Source organism: Cottoperca gobio, chromosome 10 (assembly GCF_900634415.1).
Source record: "Cottoperca gobio chromosome 10, fCotGob3.1, whole genome shotgun sequence".
Classification (NCBI taxonomy): Eukaryota; Metazoa; Chordata; class Actinopteri; order Perciformes; family Bovichtidae; genus Cottoperca; species Cottoperca gobio.
The window spans coordinates 19,543,866-19,562,327 of NC_041364.1; the positions used below are offsets into that span (position 1 = coordinate 19,543,866).

At 39.1% G+C, this 18,462-nt stretch overlaps 1 protein-coding gene across 2 annotated transcripts; it reads left to right on the plus strand.

Annotated features, from left to right (window-relative positions):
• Positions 1 to 3,227: 3,227 nt before the first annotated feature.
• LOC115015090 (endothelin receptor type B-like) lies at positions 3,228 to 15,618 on the plus strand. 2 transcript variants are annotated; one of them, XM_029442248.1, is made up of 8 exons: positions 3,228 to 3,381; positions 8,099 to 8,629; positions 9,826 to 9,938; positions 10,610 to 10,814; positions 12,103 to 12,252; positions 13,061 to 13,194; positions 13,294 to 13,402; positions 13,486 to 15,618. In XM_029442248.1, exons 2-8 carry the CDS (start codon positions 8,240 to 8,242, stop codon positions 13,624 to 13,626), a joined length of 1,242 nt encoding a protein of 413 aa, XP_029298108.1. In that variant the 5' UTR covers positions 3,228 to 3,381; positions 8,099 to 8,239; the 3' UTR covers positions 13,627 to 15,618. The 2 variants fall into 2 exon arrangements, with proteins under 2 accessions (XP_029298108.1, XP_029298109.1); XM_029442249.1 differs by having other exon boundaries at positions 8,381 to 8,629.
• Positions 15,619 to 18,462: the final 2,844 nt, after the last annotated feature.

Genomic DNA, 18,462 nt, shown 5'->3' on the forward strand with positions numbered 1-18,462 from the left:
GATTTTCTTTCGTCTTGAAAATGGCGTTGTAATTATATCTGCGACCAAATCGATCTCTTCTCCTCCTTCAGCCATTGTGGGTTGAAAAAAAGCTTGTAGAAATCTACACAAATTAGCTTGTTCAAAGTTTGCTAGCTCTGCGTAGTTCTGCCTCTCAATAGTGCGTATCCAATCAAAAGACGTGGACGTGCTGACGTTATCGTACGCCTGCTAGCTGGCCCCGGTGTCCCCAACTCGAAATCTGATTGGTTAACGCCACAGTTTTGTCTCCGTTCACTTTAAGCGACAGGCGCCCGCACTGTTGATTCTGAAGGCCTCAGGGCAGATTTCTTGGACCCTGGCAACACATCATGGCTGAAATATGATTGGATAAAAGCTCTAACGTAAAGGCCAGCCCTCCAAATCTCGATCTGAGGCTGGAAGCAGCGCAACCAAGAGGAAAGCTATGAAATGAAGAGAATAGACTATGGGGAATAATCTAATACATATTTGTGGATAAAATATATCAAAATTAAATTTATATTCTGATGATGTTTATGCCAGCAGGGAAGGCCTTGCTGGCCCTGACGATCCACCACTGGTATAATGGTGATAATGTCTGTTAATGATTTTATATTTTGAGAATGTGCTAATGACAATAATGACGCACCAGGAATAGTCTCCCTCCCAAAATAGAGCAGGGATGGGTGTCATTAAAGAGACTCCACAGAAAGAGCCTTTGTTTGGTGTGTGTATGTGTGTGTGTGTGTGTGTGTGTGTGTGTGTGTGTGTGTGTGTGTGTGTGTGTGTGTGTGTGTGTGTGTGTGTGTGTGTGTGTGTGGTAGTTTAATGGAAGTGCTGTGGTGATGTTGTGAGGGGTGGGAGGCTTCTGGTGTGTTTGGTGTCATTGTTTGCAAGTAAGTGTGTCACAAGGACTGATAAATAAAATGTTGTGATTTGTTTTTGTTGCAAAAATTGCAATGACATTTAGGATAGAAATGAGAAATGTGTCATTTACAGCAACAAGCGATTGTAACAGTACAAGGCAGAGGTTATCGTCAGCAATACTGCTAAACAAAATAAGCTGAGTCATCACCAGCAATGCCCTCAAATTCTTTGTTCAATCAGAAGTTACTTCTTTAAGGGGAGACACTACAGGGAAATTGTCATGGTCCCCCTTTGTGTGTGTGTGTGTGTGTGTGTGTGTGTGTGTGTGTGTGTGTGTGTGTGTGTGTGTGTGTGTGTGTGTGTGTGTGTGTGTGTGTGTGTGTGTGTGTGTGTGTGTGTGTGTGTGTGTGTGTGTGTGTGTGTGTGTGTGTGTGTGTGTGTGTGTGTAATTGCAGTAATGGAGACAGGTGTATGGGGGCCACACTATTAGCTGCCAACAATCCAAGCTCCAGCTCCGGTCCTGACTCCTCTACTTTGCCTCTTCCTGCCGCTTAAAACTGATCGTCGTCATCAAATACGATTACTTTGTCCAACACTTTGCCTCCAGTCTCCGTTCTGCACTTGGTTTCTCTGGTAGCCATAACAGGAATAGAGTGAAAACCTTTACATATCACCATGAAACGTCCCCATTTATTTACAGCATTAAGACAATTATGTTTCTATAACAAGTTTTTTGAAATGTTATGTTTAAATATGAGCCATTATCTAATTTGGTGAATTTAGGAGAAATACAGATGCAAATAGACAAAGTTAGAAAAATAAACACCTTAAAGGTTCAATGTGTAAAATATGCCAGAATTTAAACTTAAACCAATAAAACAATGAACTAACGTTATCAAACGAGTGTGACAGTGTTGACGTCAAAGACGTCTCTGTGTTGTGAGATTTCTACTGAAATTAGCGTCTACGTGAGAGCTCAGTCCAGTCTGTAATACCACTTGTTCCTCTAGAGGCGATAGTGAGTGACTGTAGGGCCTGTCTGGCTCCTGTTTCATTAAGTGTACAGCTGTCGGCAGGCCCAGGAAAACGGCGGAGCTTCAGTTAGCAGTTAGCTGGAGTTCAGCCACAGACTGAACAGAACTGCAGACTCCCTGTTACTGCTGTTACACAGGTCCAGCAATCCGCTGTGACTGCAGAGCTGGGGTTTGTTCTGGCTGAGCTCAAGTCTCTTCGGCCGCTGACTGAGGCTCCGTCTGATGGAGGCGACTGGCGAGTGCCGGCTCTGCCGACCTCTCACCTTTGCTTGCAGGCTGCTCTTCTGTCTGCGCCGCCACCAGGAAGATGAGACGAATATGCGGTCGTTTTCTAGTTTCTGACACTTTGGATTTAATCCAATAAACAAACATTACTCAGACTACAGCCCCGGTTAACTTTAGTGCCCAGTGGACACAGATGGGGTTATGAAGATTATAAGACAGAAGTCAGAATTTCAGCAGTTTGTTTAAATTTACTACAACTAAAATATAAACATTACAGATTGTAAGGACCCAGTTTAGAGGTGAAATACTGCCCCATATTTATTTACAGCAGGTGGCTCAGAATTACAAACTGAACCTTTAATGTGTATTCTGTTTGTATTCTGTTCGCTAGTCTGAACTAATACATGTCATGGAAGCAAAATAGACCAAAACTGTCAAAATTGACCAGTGCATGATAAACGATTGTTTGAACCGTAGTCTCCTCCATGGAGAACACATCAACCCGAAATAAGTGATTTATTGTTGTATGTTTCCCAAGTTATCAATTACTTTTTACTGTTGGATCAGTGCGTCAGTAATTACAAGTAAAACCTCTTTCAGCAAAGTAACTAAATAATATAGTCAGAAATATTTTCCTGAAACTTAGTTTCATGTAACATCCCACTGAGCACCTGACTGTTTGTAAACGCTTGGATGAGGCAGAGGCCAGGGAGTGTGTGTACCTTCTGTTTAGTAATAAGATCCTGCAGGGGAGAACCCTGGAGGCTTAACCATTCCCATGACAGTCCTCTGTTGAAGATTTACAGCACACCAGAAAGGACAACTCCTCTTTCATCTCCACGGTTTAGCTGCACGTCATCAGTGCATAGCCAAAATAAGTCTTGTTCTGTAAGAACAGGAAAAGGTGATACCGGTGAAGCGTTGCACATTTTCAAAAAAAGTAATCTTGCACAAAGGGTAATGCGTGCGTGTTAGTTGCGTGTTGGCAGAGGAGAAGGAAGGATGCTCGTGCCTGTGCTGTGATTGGCTGTCTCTGCAGCCTCCCGGGTCGTGGCTATAAATCCCCGCACAGTCCCTCGGTGAGTCAGAGTGCAGCCGGAGCAGAAAGCGGAGGATCTTCACGCACAGTGGACACTTTCTCTACTGGAACTCAGCGAAAGAATAGTAATAATCCAATAAGCATCAGGCATATTAGAGGAACTTTGCTGGAATATTGATCGGAAAACTTTGGTCTTGACCACACCACAACACCGCGGTGAGTTTAAATATATAATGGCCTCAATTTGATCAAATGCAGAGTGAAATTGTGAGTGGTCAAGGAGTGGTTTGGCTGTGCAGTTTGCGCTGAAGTAGCCACATGACGGCACAGTCTGTTGATGACTTCTGAACTGTACTGGCGCAATGGAGAAAACCTTTAGTTCGTATGCAAGTGTATTTATGTCTGTGTTTTGTGTAGAATCTGTCTGTTAAGTTATTTAGCGAAATTATAGGGCTGGGGACTTTATTAACTGGTATCCTTTCGTCTTCGTGAAACAATTTACATTTTCAGTAACTGCAGAATTGCAAGTCTGTAGGCCCTATGTCAAATACGCTCCTTTTCTTTGCACACACCTTTTTGATTTAATCGGTAACACTTTATAATAAGAGTGCATAAATATATGTAAGTGATGTTTAACTAATGCATGACTAATGATATAATGCATGAATTAATGCATTAATAAATTATCAAGTGACTATAACTGTATGTGGTTTGTTCACACTTGGCAGATCATCAATTAAGGATTAATTCACAGTTACTTCAAACATTATTCCAGTTACTTAACAGTTTATTTCAGTATCATGTGTTTGCTCAGCTTTTGTGAAAGCAGAACACAACCCATTCTCTTAGAAATATGAAGTGTTTTTATTATGAAACTGGTCGTTTACATGTTGCTGCATGGTCTTTATGTCACATAAAACATGAGTTTTTGTCTGTTTTAATTGTTATTATATATTGTGTTGTTGTTGAATTAAGTGATGCACTTAAAACTTCATATTTCTATGAGATGACTGTTCTGGTTGCAGAGAGGCTGAGCGAATGCATAAGTCCAAAATAAACTTTTAAAGTAACTGGAATCCAGCTAATGTCGCCCAATATCAATGAATGTATTCATTGACAGTGACCGTTTCTTAATTGATTAGGTATTAGGTGTGAACTAACAACATTAAGCCTTCGTGACTTTATTATTTGTTATTTGTGACCAACAGGAATCTATGATACATCCTGCATTAAGTCATGATGAGTCGTGCATTACTTATTACGTGTATTACTATATGATTTGTACCCATATTGTAAAGTGTTATTTCATTTTTAAAACTCATTCCGTGTAATAACCCATTTAAAGCCGATGTGTTGAAGATCATTTTCATGTAGTTACGCAGATAAAAAAAAAAGAAGGCCTACTTTGTTATAGCTCAAGTCATCACAGTCTGATGAAGTCACACAGTTTCACAATTCAGCTGCATCATTGTGCAGCTGATGAATTGGCCTCATGCTGTGTGATGGATGGACATGATGGCTGTACCTATTGTTACCCTCACAATAAAATATTTAAATATAACAATGAACTATAATAATACATTAGATTTGTATAGCGCTTTTCTAGAAACTCAAAGACTATGTCCAGTTCTCTTGCTTTTTAATTGATCTTTATTATTTACAAAGGACAACACTTAAGAACAGGGAACTGGCAGAAAAAACATATTTCACACTTTGGAAAAGGAGGCTATAAACTTTAACTGCCACAACTGTGTATTTAGCATGCAGTGGAGCTGAACCTCAGTTATCTGGTCCAATCTTTATAAACAACATCGTTAAGGCATGTGCATTGGGTTTTTCAGAAATGCTTTGAAATGTCAATACAGCACGAAAAGCTACAAGCTCAAAAATGACCACAGAGTTGAATTAGTGACTCAGTTTCACCACAAACACTGTGAGCTTCACATGCAGAACATTTCTGCAGGAGTGTATTGCATTAGTGTCCAGGAGTATAGTTTACATGGCATATTTTAGTTGTTTCTTTGTGACGTTTATTTATACAACTGAACCGTGGTGGAAAGTAAGTATGTTTCATCAAGTGCTGTACTTGAGTACACATTTGAGGTACTTGTATTTGACTTTTTTTGTATTTGTCTTTTGTGCTACTTTATAGTTCAACTCAAAACATATAATAAGCTTTTAAAATATTCTATATTTTTTTGGATTTTGGCCCCTTACAAACAATGTGTAGTTGGGGTCCATTGTCTTGTTTCAGATGTCTATAAGTTGTTATTAGCTTCTCAAAAGAGACTTTTCCCCAATTCATTTAATTTAAAATACTGTTTAAATTAAATCATGTGAGACGTTTAAAGGGGGAAATTAAGGAGTCCCAAGACGTAAAATCTTCCAATATTTCACGATTAGAGAAGAGCCCAAATCTCACGACCCCGCAGATTCATCTCGTGACCCTTTGGAGGGGCCCGACCCCTATGTTCACAAAGTAGTTAAAACTATCTTACACGTTCATGCATTAGTATTTAATACTCTAATAATGTCAGATAGAATGAGTACACAGAATGATTCTGTACTTTTACTTATTTTAAATGCAGAACCTTTACTTGTAATGTAGTACTTTAACAAGCGCTACTTTGAGGTGCAGGTGCAGACAGCTAAAAGAAATCCATGTAGTCTTATAATCATGTAAAATTCTAAATTATGTTTTGACCTTCTTCAAATGATCACGCCACTGACATAATATTAATAGTGACATTAAGCCGTTCCATTTCACAAACTCAAAATTACATGTAGTTTTTCTCAATTTTCTCAATTTTCCCATATAAATAGAATCCATTTTTGCAAATTCATGCAGCCGTCACACATCTGTGTTTTATTGCCTTCAGGTCACTCTCATGACTCCCATAGTAACACAGCTCTTACTATGTCCCCTCTTATGACGTTCCTGTGCTTTCCTTTTTCCTGCTATTGTCCTTCAAAACAGTAAAGTAGATCAAACTGTCATTCATCTCAAACTTTCTGCCATTCTGTATCTGCATTTCTGTGTTTCTTTGTGTGTTTCTACTTTTTGAAACACCTTTTTCTAATTTTCCAGCTCCTCTTACCGTCCTCTCTTCCCACACCCAAACACATTTTTTGACAACTAATTTCCCGTCCACTTTCACCTTGCTGGTTGCCAACTTTCCACCTCCTTCTTTCTAAGAAGTGAAGCCAACGGAGCTAAAGGTCAGACATGATTTTGAAAGTCAACTCTATTAGATTAAGAGGATCAGCCTGATTAAGACTCAGCTTTCCAATTAGATCAGACAAGCCTGCTCTGACATGGCCTAATGAGGTCCCATGTTATAAAACACAAAGGCATTATTCAGATGATAGAGGACATTTACAGAAAACCATTTTCAAAACTGATTTCTTGTGATATGTGTGCGAGTTCATCCATGTGACTTTGTGTCTTTGTGTGCACGAACAGAACGAGCCTCTGTGGGTTTTTTTAGCTGAATGCAGCTATGAATGCCAGTTGTGTTTGAAAGTGTGTGTTTGTCTGGTGTGTAAGGGTTGCATGAAGTTTAAGCACGTTCTTGGATGTGCTCATTAAAAAGTAAAGAATGTGTCTCAATCCTTTTGTTTTTCCAAACCATGGTGTGAAGAGGTCTATATATTCACTTGGAGGAGAGATTGTGTGAGTGTGTGTGTGTGTGTGTGTGTGTGTGTGTGTGTGTGTGTGTGTGCGTGTGCGTGTGCGTGTGCGTGTGCGTGTGCGTGCCCTGATAGCATGCAGATATTGCCACCATCGTCAATTAGCCCATTTATTCCGAGACACCCCAGGGCACTCTGGCATTCTGGGGGGTACACATGATTCTTAAGAGGCTTGGGGCCCTGGGTCCTTTGTGAGAAAAGTATCTCTGTCACACACACACACACACACACACACACACACACACACACACACACACACACACACACACACACACACACACACACACACAGAAACGCTGTTCCTCATCTAACCTATAACCTCAGTTTTCACTATTCCATTTGTCTGTTTTATGTTTTATGGCTCTCCTCTCTTTCTGCTCATTTCAGCCCTTCTCCTTTATTTGAGAATACTTTTCCATTGCAATAAATCCAGTCGTTGATTCTGAACCAATTTCCTCATGAGCAAGGATCAAGCTTAACCTGTTTGAAATAACTTTGTTTATCTAAGTTATCGATACCTAAGCCGTGTATCCACATTGAGCATTCAGTTGCTCGACAAAGAGTGGGATCAGGCTCGAGTCAGTGCAACTCCCTGGTTTGTTGATGCTTTTGTTTATCACCAAACATAAAACTGTTTGTTCACTTGTAATCCCCCCAGTTTATTATAAACCCTGGTATTAACACCAGTTCAATAAAACAAAAGGGTTTACTCCATGTTAGCTGCTTGTGATTTTGTAGTGCTCTGAGCTATATGCTTTTACAACTTAGTTTAGTGTTAGCATGGTAACATTTATTAATTAGCACTAAACTAAAGTACAGCTGAGGATGATCGGATGTGCAGGTAATTGGTCATAAACCAAAGTGTGGACCAAATTAAAATGTTGACCTGATGATGGCACAATCTGAAAAGTTACAAATCATCCTGAAGGAGGGACCTTGAATGTGTGGACCAAATATCATGGCAATCCATCCAAAAGTCCCTCCAGGGATTACCAAAGTCATCCGGATTCATCCTCCTGCAACTATATACATCCGCACAAAATGTTGTGCCATTCTATTTAGTAGGAAAAGTGTACACTTTGAAGTGCTGGTGGTTCTATAGGAAAAGTCAGGGGATCACCAAAGTCAGTTGATTCAACCTCTGGGGACCATGAACGTCTTTACAAAATGTATCACCCAATGGAAAGATGAACATGCAACTGTTTTTGTGTTTAACAAAATAATTTGCTTACTTTCTCTGCAGGACAAGCTTGGACCCTGAATGCCAGGCCCTGTGTGTGCATGTGTGTGAGCATGTTTGTGTGAGTGCTTTTAAGCGTGTGTATTTCCAGACTTCTGAGTGCCTTTCAGTGAGTGAACGTGTCTTGCTTGTATAAGTGCGAGGATGAGGGCCGTCGCCGCTCTGCTGTGTCTCCTGATGGTCGCCGAGGCCGGAGCCTCTCGGTTCGTCCGCGACACCCAGGGCGGCCCTGAGGCTTCAGAACTCTCCAAGAGTAACGTATCTATCCCGCTTCCGCCCCCACAGCTGGGCCGGCCGCGGAGCTCCTTCCCACCCATGTGCATAAAACCCACAGAGATCAAGCACGCCTTCAAGTATGTGAACACCATCGTGTCCTGCCTGATCTTTGTGGTGGGGATCATCGGCAACTCAACGCTGCTCAGGATCATATATAAGAACAAGTGCATGAGGAATGGACCCAATGTCCTGATCGGCAGCCTGGCTCTGGGGGACCTGCTCTACATCATCATTGCCATCCCCATCAATGTGTTTAAGGTGACCACATTTATCCCTTGTGCCGGTCTGTTTGGAATTTATTCTGTTTGTTGTATGTGATTGAAGATCAATGCCAGGCTTGAAGTTAAACAACTTTTTGGAACTGACGATGACATTTTATAGTTAAATCAAGCCAGGAAACTTACAGTATGTTTGTTCACTATCAATTAATATGATGCTGGTTTTGCACATGACGATATATCTTGATTCAACAATTAAGGAATTTCACACAAACACAACTTCAAATGATTCCGATGTATTGAACAGTATCGCTGTGTCTGTGTCTAATTTAGTATGACTTTAATCCTAAGGAATTTTCCTGTGCTGCACTTTGGCAATTACGAGTTAGTTGTTTGCAACAGCTTTCTTGGCACATCCTGTGGTTAGCTTTGGCTTATTTTAGAGGTTATTGCTGCAGTCTGTCCCCACATTTAGGTGTTTTTTTTAGTATAGACTCTGCAGACTTCCACCTGGACTATAAACAACCACTCAAACAAAAAAAACTCAATTAAAGCAGATGCGAGCTAACAGTTGAGGACAAACTTGGTCTTTGTTTTCCTCAGTTGCCCCGTGTGTGTGTGTGTGTGTGTGTGTGTTACCTGGAAATGTGGGTGTAAATGCAGTCACTGCCAAATGTTCAACATATACTGTAACCACAATCATGTGCCAGTGAGAAGTATCCAAGCAGAACAACTCGTTTCATCCTCCAAATCTGACGAAGGATTCACTTTGAAGTGAACGAAGCTGGAATGCTGTGCTGCATGTTATCAAGGCAAATCATGTTTTATTTTCATTTTAGGTATTTGTGACAACCCAAACATGATGAGAGTAATGTGAAATAAATATAATGAGGAACAGGATCTGCTGAATTGATAACAGGCTTGGTTTTAAAAACTTGAAGGTCATACAACCTAGCGTTGCTAGCGACATAACTGTAGATTTCTTAAATGTGCTGACAAGATTTAACTGCTTTGCTGCTAAAGACATTGTCCTGATGCTGAACCAGTTTAATAACCCTTGGGACATAGACTCTGGCAGTGGGGAGGAATTGTTGATCTTGGCTTGCTGCCGTTGTAATACTGACACAAGTAAAAAAAACCCTGACATGAACCTCAAAGATGTCTGTCCATATATGAACACAGGGGACACATAAATAAATCTTCCTCACTGTCTGCCTCCATCATTTCTCTCTGCAGCTAATAGCCGAGGATTGGCCGTTCGGTGTGTACGTCTGTAAGTTGATGCCGTTCATCCAGAAAGCTTCAGTGGGAATCACCGTCCTCAGCCTGTGTGCCCTCAGTGTTGACCGGTGAGTTCACTTCTACTCTACGCACACACGACAAACACTACCCAGCCAACATCGAGGCGTTGAATGACAGTTGTTTGAACGTCAAATCAAGACCTCTCATTATGGTTAAAAAAAATTTCAAAAATAAAGATTAAAGACTGAAAATAACTAAAGACTAAATCTAAAAATAATAACATTTACTCACACATTTACTCACACATTTACTCACACATTTACTCACACATTTACTCACACAAACTCCTCAGTGAGAGTTTTATGTTTGACACATTCAGCTGACTCTCTGGCAGAAATCCCTGATGGCAAATTTCTCCCATATGCGATCAAAGACGGCTCGGATAAAGACTTTTGGCTCTTGTAAACACCCCAGGCTTAACACGATGAGACAGTAGATGTAGATGAACAGAAATGTGTCAAAAATGGGCGTTGTATTAAAAACAAAACAAAGACATACATTCACGTTTTTCATAACAATATTATGATCAATATTTCCATGTTTGTAAGAGGGGAAGTGTGGAAACAATGTCACCAACTGGCCGTCCATCTCATAACCACTTTGCAGCTTTTGGCGTCCGACAGGGACCAGATTTGGCCAGAGACACAACCTCACCGTCCGAGCAATGTATGCTTGCTAGCGCTGAAAGCAGTGTATGCGTTTATTTGTGTTTGTGTAGCTACCACGCGGTGACGTCATGGAGCAGGGTGAAGGGGATGGGGATCCCTCTGTGGAAAGCGGTGGAGGTGACGCTGATCTGGCTGGTGGCTGTGGTGCTCGCAGTCCCTGAGGCGCTGGCATTCGACATGCTGGAGATGCCGTACAGAGGCAATAAGCTGCGTGTGTGTCTACTGCATCCAGAACAGACAACCAGCTTTATGAAGGTAGACACTTAATTTTAACAACACAATAAACTCAATCAGCTGGATTGTTTTGTTATTTTCCCACACACATATGGGGAAAGTATCCTGCACGCTCTCTTTTATGCTTTTTTCCCCCCCCAAACTGCACCTGATGTTACTTTAAAGTACAAACCGCATCTGAACTGCAACAATGCAATTAGTGTTTCTTTAATCAGCATTTCTTTTTATCTTTTGGAAGTTCTGTCGCTAAGTAATTATTCATTCAATGCAATCCATATACATTCCATGCAAATCATCTGAATGTGATCACAGTACATGAAATAAAGCTGCACACAGGGACAAATTGCACAGACATTTTCAATATGTGGGTATTTAAAGTGTATTTAAACCAGATGGGTCTGGGGGAATTGCAGGACACAGTGGAAATAAAAGATATTGCTTCAACGTCTTTTCTTGTGCCATTTCAAATCAGTGAATTGTAATTTGAGCTTGATGGCTTTAGCAAAAAGATATTTGATTATTTTGAAAAGAACTGGTATTTGGACTTAATTGAGGAAATGTCTTAAATTCTTTCAACTTGATCTTTCACAAGGGCAAAAAATAACAACAAAAGGAAGCATTTATTTCAAATATAATATATATTTTTATATATATATATATATATAATATTTATATATACTGTGTATATATATATTTTATTTGTTTTTTGGATCTAGCCTTTTTTAATAGTATTAAAATATATTTAAAATACTTTTTTAAACAAATTAATAATTGTTTTCTTGCTGGCCATCTAGTTTTAAGAAAATAATAGTGTAGAGAAACTGTAGCTAATGAAACATATTTGCATTATTGTAAAAAGAAGAATGACTGAAATGTAAGATTGTTTTTATCTAAAGTCCTGAAGTTCAGTCCAAAAATCACTGACATAAAGATGTTAGTAGTAAAATGTTCCCGGACAAGAGTTAGAGAAAATACACAGCTTCTGTTTCAAATGTCCAGGAATATGAATAATAAAATGACCGGAATAATTGTAATTGTAATTGCAAAATAACTTTTGTAAGACACACAACATGTTTGTGCTGTCGAACATCCTCATTGTGTTTTGGTTGCTTTGCAGTTCACTTCCTTATAAGAATACATGGCTTTGTTTCCTTGATGACACATTTTAAAAGGCAATTGTATTTGTATTTGATACAAATGTTGTATGATCCTGCAAAACACAATAAAGAAAAGGTTTAAAAAATAAAAGAAACTTCCGTAACACTGTATTTGTGTTTTTTATTTACTGTTTTTTCTTCTCTTTTTTAAGTTTTACCAGGACGCGAAGGACTGGTGGCTGTTTGGCTTCTATTTCTGCTTCCCACTGGCCTGCACAGGAATCTTCTACACACTCATGTCCTGCGAGATGCTCAGTCGCAAAAAAGACATGCGCATCGCACTCAACGACCACATGAAACAGGTAAATACGTGCAAAAGACTCATTCAGATCCTCTGTAACCATAAGACTCGGAAAGACAGAGGCACTCAGTTGCATCAATATTTGTCTTTTGCAGTGGTGGAGGAAATATGCAGATCCTTTACCTAAGTAAAAGTACTAATACCACACTGTACAATGTTACTTCAGGGAAATGCACTTAAAGTATTCAAATGAAAAGCATTCAATGCAGTAAAATGTCACCTGTGACCTGTGTTATACTGTTGCACTAATGTAGGAGCTCATCTTAAACTAATGAATATTTTCGTTATGGATTAATCTACTGATTATTTTCTCCATTAATTAATTGATTGATTGGTTTGTAAAAATAAATAAAATATTGAGAAATGCTGTCACAATTACCCAGAGCCCTGAACGACACATTCACAACATTTATTTTGTCCAATCATCAGTAAAAACCTCAAAACTATTGTTTTCATAATATATTAAAATTATTAAAAGGAAAACCAGCAAATCTTCACATTTTAAAAGTTGGAACCATGAAATGTTTTTAGATTAAAAAATGAATGAAACGATTATTGAAAAAAGTTGCTCTTATAGTCAAACTCATGTTTGAGTGTGAGACAATCTTAATTTGTAAAGTATCTATAGCTGTCAGATAAGTGCAGTGAAGTACAATATTTCCCTCTGAGATGTAGTGTGGTAGAAATAATAAGTGGCATGAAAATAACTGACTCAAGTAAAGTACAACTATCTCAGAAGTCTTCATAATTACATTACTTGAGTAAATCTACTTTGTTATACTCCACCTCTGGTCTTTGTGTGTGTGCAGCGGAGGGAAGTTGCCAAGACGGTGTTCTGCCTCGTGTTGATTTTCGCTCTCTGCTGGCTGCCCCTTCATCTCAGCCGCATTCTGAAGAAAACTATTTATGACCAAAATGACCCGAACCGCTGTGAACTTCTCAGGTAAGGCGACGAAGATACACCACGAATGTCACGAGAGTTGTTCTCTGCTCTGTGACTTCCTGTAGTCTGTATTGTAAACTTTGCCCTTTTCTCCGCCAGCTTCCTGTTAGTGATGGATTACATCGGCATCAACATGGCCTCCCTAAACTCCTGCATTAACCCTATTGCCCTCTACTTTGTCAGCCAGAAGTTTAAAAACTGCTTCCAGGTGAGAGGGCACACACTGGCACTAAAAATGGTATTATAAGAAAGTACAGAAGAAGCAAATAACTGTGTGTTCTTGACCCGCAGTCTTGCCTGTGCTGCTGGTGCTACAGAACATCTCCCCTGGATGAACGAGGCTCGGGAGGACGCTGGAAGGGCTCTTGTCACGAGAACGGACTGGACCGCTCCAGCTCCCGCTCCAGTCAGAAATACACAAACTCTTCATAAACACACACACACGCACACACACACACACACACACACACACACACACACACACACACACACACACACACACACACACACACGTATCGTATGCCAAACAAGTTTCCCCTTCAGGTCGTCCCATCATGGACAAGTGAGGAGGGAGAAAATGTCACAGAAAAGTCACAGAAGTCACAGCGGACTGAAAGAAGAAAGGATGAAGTGACAGGACTGTACCTGTTCAAGCTGTGATACTAAATGCATACTCCAACACTGAGGCTTGTGTAGAGAACTAAAAGTCTCAACATTTATACACGATGTTTATTAAATGTAAATGTATGTACCGGATCATTTACAAGCGGACCCTATGATTATATCCAGCCTTAGTGCTTTGTGTATGAATAACAGCGCTGATACTTGTTGAAGCTGTAATACCTCACTATTATTTTCCAAAAGATCTTTTCTTTTTTGTGCACGACTGTGCATCTGCAATGTGAACACCATCAAACGCTGATTATCCGAAAATCAACTGCATGCTGTCACTGAGCGTCCTCAATCCCATGTGGCCTGGTGACATCATACTAGAGTAGAATGGGCCCCAGTGTCATGTGGGGAGCCAATAATCAGAAATCTTTTATCTGGAAATCATCGGTGCATGAAGTCATGTGGAGGCCAGCTGTTGTCTCAGAACACTGACAAACACCAGATGACTCCCATCATGCCACACAGAAGAGGTCATTTATTAGTACTTTTATTATCGTAGTATTCAAGCTGTTGTACGCGTTTCCACTGTGTATAAAGTCTTAACCTGTCCCTCATAATAATGTAGCTTCTATTTTTCTAAGAAAATATCACAAAACACGTGAACATTTTGTAACATGAGGTATTCATTTATTATTTCTAAACATTTCGGCTTCATCGGTGAGTGGTCATGTTTCAAAGATGTTCGTGTGGCAGCTGGAAATGAGTCTGGAAATGACATCTGAGAACTGCTCGCAGAAAACATTTCCTAAACTTGACCCATTTAAAAGCTTTAGGAAGGAATCCTATTCAGCTTGGACGTTTTCAAGAAGTGAATGTTTTTATTGGGGGATTACATTTCTTTAACCGTGTCATAGAAATGTTCAGATGTATTAGTTGTTTCCATTGAACATAATCCATGTCAAATTCAGGATCTCTAATGTGTTTAACCAACATTATTTGTGCAGGAGAGATGCAGGGTAAGGAAGGAGCTCAGGATAAGACTTATGTGGGTTGCAACACACGAAGAGAAATGTGTTCCTAATATTTTATGATTAACTTCAGAGTCGGAACGTCTCTGGCTAGAAGTAGCTGCAAGTGCTCAGTAGTCACTTGTGACTAATCTTGAGATGTCAGCACATCATTAAATAGCTATCTACAAAATGTACTGCACTTTAACAAGTCAGACATGCGTATGAAAAACCTGCAGGTTACAATTCAATGTAAGAAATCTTCAAAACGTTTTAAAAGCATCCTGTAGTGAGATATACTGCTGATACTAGCACAAGATGAATCCATTTTTGCTGGCTCTCAGTACATCATGACTATGATGGAAACCTTATTCTGAATTTTATAAATCAAACTAATGAGCAAATGTGTCCTCTTTCAACAGTGAATGTGTGCTGAGAAACCAGACATGGTGTTTGTACACACTGAAGCTTTTTAAAATCGATATAATTTAACCTATATATATATATATAAATGTACAGACAAAATATTTCCATTGCTGCTGTATTAGAGTGCTCATATCAGCTGATCGTGCAGCATGTGACTCAATAACTCAACATGTGTATTTATGCATCTTCGCCCTGCTTCAAGCTACAGCTAGAGGTGACTGTGTACTGGAAGCTCTGAGCAGCTTTGTGACGGTCCATATAGACATTCAGAAGTTATTCAAGGTTAAAAATGAAATGTAATGTGAATATGGTGTTTTAATTACATTTATACAATACTTATTTGTTGAGATTATGCTGTAATAAATATACTTTTATAGCATTTGTGTTGTTTGGGTTATTTACTAAAGTATAGTGCATGTATTTAGAATATTTCTGGTCACTAGTGATGCAGTCTCATAGTTGCTGACACATCTGCATACATTAAAGGTTCCCTGGGCACAGCGAAGTGAAAGCTCCACCAGCTCTATTACATATAAGCAACACAAAGACTTTATAGTTGTTTAGCCTCTTGTTGTGACTGCTTTGTGTCTTTTTAGTTGTTTTGTGTCTCTTTGTAGTCATGTTGTGTCTCTTTGTAGTTGTTTTGTGTGTCTTTATAGTTGTTTTGTGTGTCTTTGTAGTCATGTTGTGTCTCTTTGTAGTTGTTTTGTGTGTCTTTGTAGTTGTTTTGTGTCTCTTTGTAGTCATGTTGTGTCTCTTTGTAGTCATGATGCGTCTCTTGTAGTTGTTTTGCGTGTCTTTGTAGTTGATTTGTGTCTCTTTGTAGTCCTATTGTGTCTCTTTGTAGTTGTTTTGTGTGTCTTTGTAGTCATGTTGCGTCTCTTTGTGGTTGCTTTGTGTTTCTTTGAAGCCATTTTTTGGTCGATTTGCCCTTTTTCATAGTCTCTGCAGCTGTGTTGTGTCTCTTTGTGGTTGTTTTGTGTCTTTGTGGTTGTTTGTGTCCCTTTGTGGTTGTTTTGTGTCTCTTTGTGGTTGTTTTGTGTCTCTTTGTGATTGTTTTGTGTCTCTTTGTGGTTGTTTTGTGTCTCTTTGTGGTTGTTTTGTGTCTCTTTGTAGTTGTATTGCATTTCTTTGTAGTTGTTTTGTGCGTCTTTGTTGTTTTTCTTTTTTTAGCATGTTCAAAAACGTACACCAGCGTATTGCCGATATTCCGTATATGCTGGCATATGTTTCCTCCATACGACGAAGGAATACAGTAGGAATGCGTTATGCATCTGTTGGGCATTCGTCACGCTCTGATACGTTTTATATAAGTACGTGATACGTTATCAATAGGCTCTGTATACGTTCATATACATTGTATATGCTAATTTTCATATGTACCAGCATACGTTTCTGCCATACGGAACTGTGTGACAGGACCTTTGGGTCTCTTGGTACTTGTTTTATGTTTCTGTGTGTCTCACTTTAGTCATTTAGTCATTTAGTCATTTAGTCATGTTTTTTTGTGGTCATTTTGAGTCTCTTCTTGGTCGGTACGTGTCTCTTTGAGTGACATTGTGATTCTGCTTTTTGTAAAAACTAATTCTAGGGAAATGCAGGAAATTAATAAATTGATTGTGTGGAAGTATGCAGTATGCAGACATATAAGGAGAAGTTGACACACTTTTTTTTAACTCTTGACACTTGACACTCATCCATGGCTGTAATGTGCCAGGATTTGCTGCAATACACTAGCAAAGTCCGACAGGAAGAAGACTGTTAGCAAGTAAACATGAGAAATGCTGGATTTAAAATACTTAAAAGCTTGGTTTTAGCGAATGTTTTGAGGAAGGAATTGCATTCAATACATTTGTTGAAACTCAAGGATATACTAATGGGCAAATTTACAAAGAATGGATTGCAGCCGCTGATTGCCCCATGAATTGCGAATCACTTGCAAACGCTATCTTCCACGTCTCAAGGTCAGATTTACAAAAGATATTGCGCTAATAATAATAAAGCGCAAACTCGCCCATAAAGTTTTGCAGCTGAGTGCAATTTGCCCCCATGTTTTGCAAAGGGAGAGGAAAGAAGCAATATGTTTATTGGTTCATAACCATATTTTAATTTGTTTCTCATGTATTTAAAAAAATGACATATAGTGGAACAATGACACAAATGTCATTGCACCACTCAATGTGTTTTGGTGAGTAACACTAGATGTTAACATAACTTTTGTTTACAATACTCCACAGGGCACCTTTAAGTTGAGTGTTTGGAAAGAATACTCTGAGACTTTTCTTGTAAACGTACGTATGTGCTCTACTTATCTTTTGTTAGATCAGAGTATGACACTGCTTTTTCAAATGCTTGAAAATTCCTCAACTTCTCCTTTTGAAATCACAATACAGCTGTGGTATGAGAGAGCGGTTCACTTTTGACAGGAGTGAATATAAACAATCGTCTCTGTTATTGTGAGCCCGTCATGAGGTTAAATATTATGTTACGGGCTTCGTGTCTTTCATGTTTTTTTTGAGGAGACGTTACATTTGGTTTACATCTGATTCCAAGGAAAGATCATGCAAAGGCACCATGTCAAACGTGTTACAAATTACCTTTTACAAGGCGTTTCCTGGTTTGAAATGATTGCTGTGATAAATAAACATTAGACCCAATAAGCAGGTTTGCAGAGATAGCATCTGAATCTCAGGAAGGATCTTTCACTATTTGTTTATATTTTGTAAAGTAGTTTCTTGGAAACAGCCAATCCCACAAGACAGGGTTCCTTATGTTATTAGTGGTAATTAAATTTTCTTATTTTGACTCAAGGGTTTGCTTCTGAGATTCAATGTCTATGTTACAGGAATACTGAAGAAAATCCTTTTGTCAAGGTTTTTTCTTGGCATCTCAAAAAAACACAGGCCTGGCTGTAGTCAATGAACCCTGAGGTCACACACATACACTGCTGCACTGATGAACCTCAATGTAGGATGAACACAAATCTAAAATAAATGCATGAAATTAAATCATTAAAGCAACTATTTTATAACTGATCATTTGTAGTTGTAACATAGTACTGCAATATAGATATTTGAAAAATAAAGAGAAAAAAAACAAAGAAAAACGTATTGTTTGATTGCGACCATAATAATTATCTAAGAATAAAATGTCCTAAGTCCTGAGCTTTATTTAAATGGAACATTTTGAGAAAAAAGCACATTAAACATTTAAACACTCTTAT

Excerpts from the sequence above, each read along its gene's own strand:
- LOC115015090 (XM_029442248.1), top strand. The coding sequence starts at position 8,240 with ATGAGGGCCGTCGCCGCTCTGCTGTGTCTCCTGATGGTCGCCGAGGCC. Across the intron at positions 12,253-13,060 it reads TCAACGACCACATGAAACAG|CGGAGGGAAGTTGCCAAGAC; the intron begins GTAAATACGTGC and ends GTGTGTGTGCAG. Across the intron at positions 13,403-13,485 it reads AGTTTAAAAACTGCTTCCAG|TCTTGCCTGTGCTGCTGGTG; the intron begins GTGAGAGGGCAC and ends CTTGACCCGCAG.